Genomic DNA, 10,023 nt, shown 5'->3' with positions numbered 1-10,023 from the left:
TTTTTCCCCTTCCTCTTTCGGAATAGGGCGAAAATTTCAGAGAAAGTAGGTTTTCCTTTAATGGTGAAAGGTTTTTGAAATTCAAATTTGTAGTCCTTGAAGCTGAAATTGCCCTCATCTTTCCCCCCAAAAAAATCATGAACCCCAAGCTCTTTCTATATATACTTTATGTTTTCAGTATAGAGAGGGGGATTTTTATTATTTTTTTTAGCAATAGAACGGAGAATAATTTCAGTGAAACGCACGCTAAATACGTTTTCAAGAAAACAGAGAAAACGGCCAGTTCTAGTGTCCGGGTCTAGCATTCTGTTCGGACTTCTCGGCTATTGCTTGAGTCGGAACGTGTGTGGTGAAGTCGTGGTTGTCCTTTGCTCGTTTTCGTCCTCTTTTCGCTGCATTAAAAAAGGTAACCGTGCCTCCTCTGATAGTTTCCTCTTCGCCCTTTTTTCCATGCTACTCTGCCATGTTGTAAAATCTTATTTTATGATCTAGTCTCAAGGTTGAAGATCAAAGCTTGCTGTCCTCACTTTAGTTTTTTTTGTGATCCCATGTTGGGTTTCCTTGGAGTTTATTTTGTTGTCTTTTTTCATTTGTTTTGAATGCAGAATCTGTTTTCTTATGTTTATGGCTGTCAAGCATTAGTTGCTTCCTCATTTTAGTTTATTAGTATTGATGTCATTAGTCTTATAGGTCTAAGACTTTGGAATTGACTGATATGGCAAAATATTGGTAGTGTAGTAACATTATATTTCCCCAGTTTAGCTTTGTCTGTTTCCCCAAGCGCTTTCGGGTCCTTATTGCCTAATGCGACTTGCTTAATCGATTGTGTGCTCTCATGCTACTTCATCGTATTGCTTCTCGTCGCTTTTCTTTTGTTCTGATATGAAAATTATATGTTTTCTATGTCTTGCCCCTTAAAAAATTGTTATAATGATTAGCGTATGTTAAACATTTAGGCCCTGTTTAGTACCGCATAAGTCATTTACTGCTTGTTTAGTCATAGGAGAGCATGAGATGTCTTTTTTTTTATATATTTTATTTGGGGTCACTATTAGTTTAAAAGGGGAAAATGTTAGTTAATTTATATTTGTCATTGTGTCAAACTAACGTTTGTCTTTTTCTTTTTCTTTTTTCTCTTCTTTGAATTAGAACACGGTAGTATATAGATTTAGAATATGGTAGTATAATAAAATGCTAAAATGCGGTAGTATATAATTGTTTAGAATATAGTAGTATATAAATATTAAAGTATGGTAGTATGTAAATAATAAAATATGGTAGCATATAAATATTAGATTACAGTAGTATATAATTGTTTAGAATCTAGTAGTATGTAAATAATAAAATATGGTAGTATATAAATATTAGATTACGGTAGTATATAATGTTTAGAATATAGTAGTATGTAAATAATAAAATATGGTAGTATATAAATATCAGATTACGGTAGTATATAATTGTTTAGAATATAGTAATATATAAATATTAAAGTATGGTAGTATGTAAATAGTAAAAATACGGTAGTATATGGATTTTAGACTATGGTAGTATAATAAATTTTAGAATATAGTAATGTAATAAATATCAGTATATGGTAGTGTAGTAAATATTAGAATATAATAAATTTTCTTATATTATTCATAACTCTTACTTATTGATTCTCATTTTCGTGTTTGCATGTGAAATTTGTCTGGGTCCTCACGGACTCTATCCTCGCATTTTCCTTTGGGCCACGGAGGCCCATATCCCCTCTTATCCGAGTCTACTAGTTATCAAAATCGACGAACAGGTCTCGAAATTGAAAGAAAAGCGGAGCAAATCGGGAGTTGAAAAAGATTGGGCCAAAGCCTACCTTTATTTATTCGGAATTGTATTTTGTTATTATTGGGCCTAAGCCCTCGCCATTTTACTTACTATTACTTGTTAGTTCCTAGGACAGGTGGAGAAATTGGGCTTAAGGTCCAAAAGAAAGATATTCATTTCATGTTAGACTAGGACAGGTGCAGGTGACTCAAATGGGCCAAAGGCCCAAAATGAAAATGGGCCCAAGAATTGGTCCAGGCGGACAGAAAACCAAACTTGGGCTCGAGTTTCTTTCCTTCTTTATTTTATTACGTTTGCGTGCTTGTCAATATTTGCCGCTAATCTTAAGGTCGAAAAATTCAAATCCCCGAAAGACGCCCGTTTTGTTTTAACAATTTAACGAAAATCGTTCATATTTAAATAGACATAAAGAATGATTTTTGTAAAAACTATATCTCACTTAGTTAGTATTTTCAGTTTTTCCTTTCCTCTTTAAAACGATTCTAACTATAAAATTGCTCAATTTAGGTCAAATTAAGTTAAACAATTTTTAGCCAAATAAATTAATTGTCGGATAACCGCATTAGCGGATATTCTAGGTGCCTTTTTCTTAAAAATTAAGTGGCGACTCTTAAACCAGTCCAAATTATATTTTTAAATAAAACAACAAGCAATAGAGTAATTTGTTTGGTTCTTTTAACAAACTTCATTATTAATTTTGTATTAGTTATCACATATTTGTTGTTGTATCCTATTAAATATAGCACAACCCACAAGAAATTTTCCCAAAAAGTATATGAATCCTATAAAAGGGGACAAAAGAGAAGACCAATTTTCAATCATCCTTGTTGAGATTTTTAACAGAGATAAAAAAATGTCACCAAAATAACAAAAAGAAATTGCAATAGTTGCATAAATCAGTATGACTTATAGTAAAATATTAAGCTTCATGAAATAGGAGGAAGAAAACTTTGAGGAATGAAACACACTGAAGAAAAAGCTTAATTAATGTATTTGAATTTGACTCCCCTATAGCGGAAAAAAACCTACAAATAATAGTGGCATATATAGAAATTTTGTTTACGAAAGCACCAAATATTTTGAATTCAACCTTTCCAACAACATTATGAGTTGTGAACTGAGAGGCGCAAGAGTAGTAATGTCACATTGCAATTGAAATCAATTTTCTTTGTCTATTCTTTCTTCTTTTGGTGCCTTAGAATTAAGTGTTGGGTTTTAAAATGTGTGAATGAAAAATGAAGAGTTGTAACTTTTGTCAAAAGTTGTGACTGTTGTAAAATATTGATTTAAGTCATCTGAGACTCCTTAAAGTTGTCCGCATAATTCACTTAGAGACCTTAACTAGGACTTGTACCAATTGAACACCTCTACCCTTCCATATTTGAACATTTTTTGCCTAGGTGACACATTGTTTGTGATTCACATCGTATAAGCACGTGAAAGTATTAAATTGGGCTTTTTGTGGAAAAAAATATTATTTCTTCATCTTCTTTGGCATCCCTTCCTCCATCACACCACCATCTTGCCGCTACCACCGTCGCCGCTACACACCCTTTTTCTTCCTCTTGTTTTCTCCGGATACTTCAGTTCTTTTACCTCTATTGTTGTTATTTTTTGGCCCGTTGTCATTCATATTAGGATTGGCTGCACCACCATTGAAACCACCATTCCACCATTATCACCGACATTTTCATCATGTTTATTTTGTAAAGACTTTAAGTTTGAAGTTTGTCTCTTTGCTGTTAATGTAGTATTTTGGTGTTAAATTGATGTCCAGTTGTTTGTGTTTATTGGAGGATTTTTCTATTTATTATTTTCTTTGCTCAAATTTTTATTGAAGTTTTTTTATTTGTCATGAATGTGTTGTTTTTACTTTAAATTGATGTATATTGGCAGAATGTAAGGATGTTGTTCATCCAAATAAGTAATCGGTTATGAAACACACAAGAAATTTGACATAACTCTATTTTTTCTGACAATGGCAATCGATGCTCATTAATTTTCCGGCGAGCTTTTTTTTCATCTTTCTCTACCTAAAACAAGGCGAAGAAGAAAGTTATAATTGAAAAATAGGCTGATGGAAAGGAAGATTTATCGTGTTAGAGATGGTACTGTACAGGGAGAGGAGGGTCGCCATGAACAAGGTGGTATTGCAGAGGGAATTGTGAATTTTGGGCTTCGGTGGATTGCAGGGGAAGTGGGGGTGGAAGTTTCAGTTTTCTTTTTACTTTAAAATAATTTCCTTTTCCTTTACTTTATAATATAATGTTTAAATAACTTTTTGGATTAAAAAATAACACATGTCACTATTTAATTAGTCAAATTGATACGTCATCGCGAGTGTATTTCACACATTTTCTACTTTTAGCTTATTTTCAAAAAAATTTCAAATGGTTCAACGGAATGATAGAGGTGTTCAATAGGTACAAGTCTTAGTTGAGGTGTCTAAGTGAATTATGCGGACAACTTTAAGGGGACATAGACGACTTAAGCCTAAGTTATTATGACTTCTGTGAAAAGTTGTGACTTTTGTGAAAAGTTATGACTTTTGTCAAAAGTTTTGACTTTTATCAAAAGTTTTGACTTTTATTAAAAGTTGTGACTTTTATGAAGATATCTGACTTTTCTAAAGACTTGCATTGTGACTTTTATAAAAAGTTGTGTCTTTTCGGTAAGGTTGTGAATTTTAAGAAGGGTTAAAAAATAAGAATCCTGATTTGTGAGGGCGTGAAAAGTTGTGACTTTTTCGTAAGGTTATGACTTTTAAGAATGGTTAACTAAGAACCCTAATTTGTAAGGGCGTCACATAGGCGGATCTAAAATTATTTTATATATATATATTTTGAAAATGTTCAAACACATACATAACCCCTCTAACTTGTCCGTAATTTTTTTTTTTTTTTTTACATTCGAACTCAATCGAGTTTTGTTTTAACCCTTCAACTTCATTTTTAATATACCATTTAAACACAAAATTGGCGAAAAAGTTTAATGAAATTATTCACCTTTTAAAACACATGAGAAACTCTTTCTTATGGTAATATTCGATATTCTTATCATTCACAACCTTCTACCCTATTTATTTCTCTTCAACCCCATTTTTTCCTTCATCTACTTAATTTACTTATCCTTTATTTTCTTCACCTACCTCATTTTCATATCTCTTTCTATGCAAAGATAATATTCTTTTTATTTTAATTTATATTATATTTTTTTAATCTAAAAGTGTAAACTATCAATTATATTCTACGTTATAAAAGATTAAATAAAATATTACAATACTGAGTAAAGAGTTAGATTGAGGAGAACAATGTCATATAAAAATTTGAATTATAATTAGCCGAATGATGTCAAATATTTTGTTGATGCCACATAAATTTAAAAAGATGGAGATTCATAGTAACATAAACTAAATTTTATATTAACTTGTATCACTAATCACTCTCAGCAATAAATTTTGTAATCAATTGTAGCTAATTAATCTATTTTCTTATATTACTTAAAGATACTAACTTGATTTAATTAAAGTAAATACAAAGTAATTTGAATGACTTGGAGAAAATAAAATACATGACGTTATTTAAATGAATATATAAATCTTTTAACCCTTTTAATGTTAGTCTAACATATGCTAAACATTTATACTGGGTACAACTTTTTGTGATTAAATGGTACATGCTAAATAGAGTTAGAGGATTAAAATGAAACAAGACTGAGTTAAAGTGATAATATAAATTTTGAGGCAAATAAAAGAGGTTGTATATGTGTTTGGTGATTAAAAATTGTTGTATTTTCAAATCCTCTTAACCACAAAATAAAAAATATTGAAGGAAGAATTATTATTTTTCAAATGAGATAGAGATTTCCTTGCGTTTCGGCGATACAACTGAGACTACACACAGAAACATCATTTCCTCAAGTATAATTCAAAATGCATTTTGAGAAAATCCAAGATGGCACATGAAATTCTGAAGAAATTGCCCGAAGATGTGACTATTTATATACTTTTAAGGTTTCCAGTAAAATCACTCATGCGATTTAAGTGCATATCTAAAACCTGGTACATTCTCATTCCATCCTCCACATTCATCAGCCTTCATCTCAACTGCAGTAAAACTGCTAAAGAAGAATTCATTATCTTCAAGCGCTCTTTACAAGTAGATGCTTTTCAACATAAAACTACATTGTCTTTTCTTTTTGGTGATGATCTTAACCCAGTTTCACCAGATCTAGATGTGCCATATTTGGAATCCACTTTTGTTAACAATTATGACCAATTTATTGGACCTTGTCATGGTTTAATAGCTTTGGTTAATATGATTAACACCATATTATTTAATCCAGCTACTAGAAAGTATAGGTTGCTACCGCCTTGCCCTAGTGATGTTCCACAAGGTTTTCGATGTTCCATTGATGGTGTTGGGTTTGGATTTGACTCGACAGCAAATGACTACAAGGTAGTTAGGATTTCTAAAGTTTATAATGATCCTCCTTATAGGGACCCATATTCAAGAGAGCAAAAAGTTGAGGTATATGATATGAGCACTGATTTCTGGAGAGAATTAGAGAATATTGATCAAGATATGCCTAGAATTTATTGGGCGCCTTGTTCTATGGTATTTTACAAGAGTGCTTGTTATTGGCTTGCAATTGGATCCAAAGACAAAATGATAATTCTCTATTTTGATATGGGTACAGAGATTTTTAACACTATTAATATGCCTGATACTTGTAATTCCTACAATGGACCACACTATGGTTTAGTGGTCTTAAGAGACTGTATAACAATGCTTCGTTACCCTAATCCAAATCCGGAATATGATCCAGCACAAGATTTAATGCAAATTTGGATAATGAAAGAGTATGGGTTATATGATTCCTGGATGAAGATATACACAGTTAGACCTCTTCTTATTGAGTCTCCATTACTAATTTGGAAGGATTATCTGATGCTTTGCGAAAGCAGAGAGGGCTCTTTAATTTCCTATGATCTAAAGTTGGATAAAATCCAAGAATTCAATTTACAGGGTTGTCCGACAAGTTTGAGAGCAATATGTTACATAGAAAGCATGATACAGATTCCATGTGAAAGCAAGGATAGTGCACAAGTTCAATTTTTCTAGACAAGCTACAACTCTTCCAATTTAAGTTGAATATAATTAGTGCATATGTCCGTACTTTGAAGGATTGTTAAATATATTTATTTTATTAATGCATCAACGGTGTTCATGGTTCGGTTTGGATTGGTTATTAGTTAAAATCAAAATCAAACCAATTTAATCAGTTTTTAAATTTCTAAAACCAACCAAACCAAATCAAAAAAATATCCGCCGGTTTGGTTAATGTCGGTTTGGTTCAGTTTTCTCAGTTTTTTTTTCGATTTTAAAGTAATAAATTTGTTGAGGACATACACATATCGATAGACACAAACACATAGTATATGGATAATTCACAAAAAAGCTATGACACAAACAAAGTGATTTATCCAATGTACCAAGTTTTAGAAACTAAAAAAACTCATTGTCAATAATATAAAGTTGGGAAGTTCACATACGAGTGGTCTGATCTTGAAGAATTAAGGAAAATCATTCCTAAGCAATGTTAGGTGAAAGGAGAGTGTCAAATTGGTTTGTTTCGGAGTAAACACATTCTTATTCGTCTGAACCTACAGGAGGATTTCGTCAACCTTATCTCTAAGGGAGATTTCTATATCACATGTAAGGATGGGTACTCGTATCTGATGCGGACTCTGATCTATGACTCTAGATTTAGGGTTAATGAAGAAACATCAATGGCCATGACATGAATATCTTTTCCTAACCTATTACCTACTTTCTTTGTCAAAGAGTGTCTTTTCTCCCTAGCATCGGCAGTTGAAAAACCTATCCATCTTGATCAAGCAACTATAAACAAGACAAGACCTAGTTGTGCACGCGTGAAGGTATTGGTAGATCTTAAAGGTGATTTTCCTAAAGCTGTGCAAATGAACATAGAAAATGTGTAGACAGGGAACATAAGGTCTAATATGGTTTCTATTCAGTATGATTACGTTCCTAAATACTGTGTTGAATGCAAAATGCAAGGGCATAACAAAGAGAATTGTAAAGTGGTCAATTTTAGGAATAATGTAGAGCAAAATGTGCAACATATACAGGACATAGCACAACTCAAACACGAGCCACAAGTTGCTAAAATTCAAAAACTGAAAAACAGAGGAGCCAGAATACTTTCAAGTGGGAAAGTAGTGGGAGACCCTGGTAATTGGAATGTGGTAAGGGATAGAAGGGGGAAAACAAATACAGCCCCTCAGATAACTACTGTAGTGGAGAACAAGTTTGATGCTCTTGCCCAAGAGGAAAACACTCTGAAAGGCATCAGTAAATCAAAGACTGATAATATAGAAATTAATGTTATTAGTAATAAAGGGAACCCGACTCAAGACAAAGGAAAAGAAGGAGTGATAATATCAACCACAGAGTGGATCACAAAAGCATTCAGATCAGTCTTGCAAGGTGATGCTCAACGGTCTTCTACGCATACAATCAATAACTTTGTAGAAAGTGATGATAATGAGTCTGCATTGAAAAGCAAAGAGCATGCATTAGAGAAAAGCAATCAGCTAGAAGTATCTCAAAGTAATAAAGTAAGAAACAACGGGGATAAGCAGAAACCACAAAATATAGATGATGGGAGAAAGAACATGGACATGAATAATGTCATGAGAAGCATAGAAAGCAACAAGGAGAAAAGATGAAGGAAATGCAATCTATAAACTTAGCTACGACATCTACAGATCTGAATGTTAACAGTCCAGAGAAGCATGAAGAGCTACACACTACTCAGGATAAGAATAATGAAGACATGTATGCAGTAGTGATATCAAGGGATTCAATTTATAAGGGTTACAAAAGTCCAGAGAAACATGATATGGTGCATATGATCAATGAACAACAATAAGAATTTTCTAAAAGTAACATTAGTGCAAATACAATTGTTCAGTGTCGTAGCAGCAGTAGTATGGGCACGACAAGTGAAAATCAGTGTACTAAGAGGGATAATAATATGGAAATATTGGTAGTTCCTACAGTATTACAGTCTGATGAAGACCAAGTAGTGAGGGTCCATTCTGAATCACTGAATAAAGCTTTGCATGGCATTCTCATTCATAAGGATGTATACTCAGAGCCAGAGGATCTAACAGAACTTAAGGGGGTCGATTGTGGTACAGTTTCAAAATCAAGTAAAGAGCAGATTTATAATGATGCAGATATTTCCCCAAGGGTAATGAAGATTGTTAAATCAGATAGAAATGACAAGAAACATGGTGATGGTGAATCAGCCCAACCTCTTCGAGTCCAACCAAAGAGATATGTTATATCCTAATATTCCAAACATCAGTGAAGGCTCTAATTTGGAATATTAGGTCAGTAAGGTCTCAACATGCATTTCAAAGAGTACAAATGTTGCATAACTTTCACAGAGCAACAACTCACTGTTCTAATGCTTGATCAAAATTCAACATTTAGCTTTTATGCAACATTTGTATATGCTAAGTGTGATAGTATCCAAAGATTAGATATTTGGGATGATTTATATCAATTATGTGGTGGAATAGATAAACCATGGCTAATTAGAGGTGATTTCAATGTTGTTCTCAATGGGGAAGAAAAGATCGGGGGTCTACCTGTTGTGGCTATTGATTATGAAGACTTTAAGACTTGTATAAAGTCTTGTGATCTGTCCCAAGTGAATTTCAAAGGAAGTCCATTTACATGGTGGAATGATAGAGTAGGAAATGATTGTATTTTGGAAAGATTGGACAGAATCTTGGTTAACAATGACTTTCATAACACGTTCTCTCATTTTGAGGTTGAACACTTGGCAAGATCAGGTTCAGATCATGCCCCTATGTTGCTTACTTGTGAAGACAGAATTACCAGTAAAAAGAAACCTTTTAGATTTTTGAAATTCTGGACAGAGCATAACTGTCACGACCCGAGAGTACCCCCTAGTCGTAACATGGCGTATTCGACCCCAAAGGGGTCTTATACGAGCCACATAGTCATTCATTGCATTCAATAATGAAAATAGTGCGGAATAAAAAAAAAACTTATTTACATCCACACATTTAAACTTCATTAAAACAACTTTAAAAACACACAGCGGAAGTCTAAGTCTCACATGGCCATCTTAGACATA

At 32.9% G+C, this 10,023-nt stretch overlaps 2 protein-coding genes across 2 annotated transcripts in view; one reads left to right on the top strand and one right to left on the bottom strand.

Moving 5' to 3' along the window:
- The first annotated feature begins 5,777 nt into the window (after positions 1 to 5,777).
- LOC102595062 (F-box protein CPR30-like) lies at positions 5,778 to 6,980 on the top strand. The gene has a single exon (XM_006341824.2). The coding sequence runs from the start codon at positions 5,778 to 5,780 to the stop codon at positions 6,945 to 6,947; it is 1,170 nt and encodes a 389-aa protein (XP_006341886.1). The 3' UTR covers positions 6,948 to 6,980.
- A 941-nt stretch (positions 6,981 to 7,921) lies between these two features.
- Positions 7,922 to 10,023, bottom strand: part of LOC107059637 (uncharacterized) — a 19,838-nt gene continuing 17,736 nt past the window's right edge. Inside the window, exon 3 of the mRNA XM_015306357.1 lies at positions 7,922 to 8,399. Coding sequence (XP_015161843.1) covers positions 8,324 to 8,399 — 76 coding nt within the window. The 3' untranslated portion in view covers positions 7,922 to 8,323. The remainder of the gene's footprint in view (positions 8,400 to 10,023) is intronic.

The sequence above is a fragment of the Solanum tuberosum genome, unplaced genomic scaffold, assembly GCF_000226075.1.
Source record: "Solanum tuberosum cultivar DM 1-3 516 R44 unplaced genomic scaffold, SolTub_3.0 scf00030, whole genome shotgun sequence".
In the NCBI taxonomy this organism is placed as follows: Eukaryota; Viridiplantae; Streptophyta; class Magnoliopsida; order Solanales; family Solanaceae; genus Solanum; species Solanum tuberosum.
The sequence above is the reverse complement of the archived record's forward strand: the minus strand, read 5'-3'. Positions and strand labels throughout refer to the sequence as shown.

What these genes read in the sequence shown, in the direction of transcription:
- LOC102595062 (XM_006341824.2), top strand. Translation starts at nt 5,778, where the DNA reads ATGGCACATGAAATTCTGAAGAAATTGCCCGAAGATGTGACTATTTAT.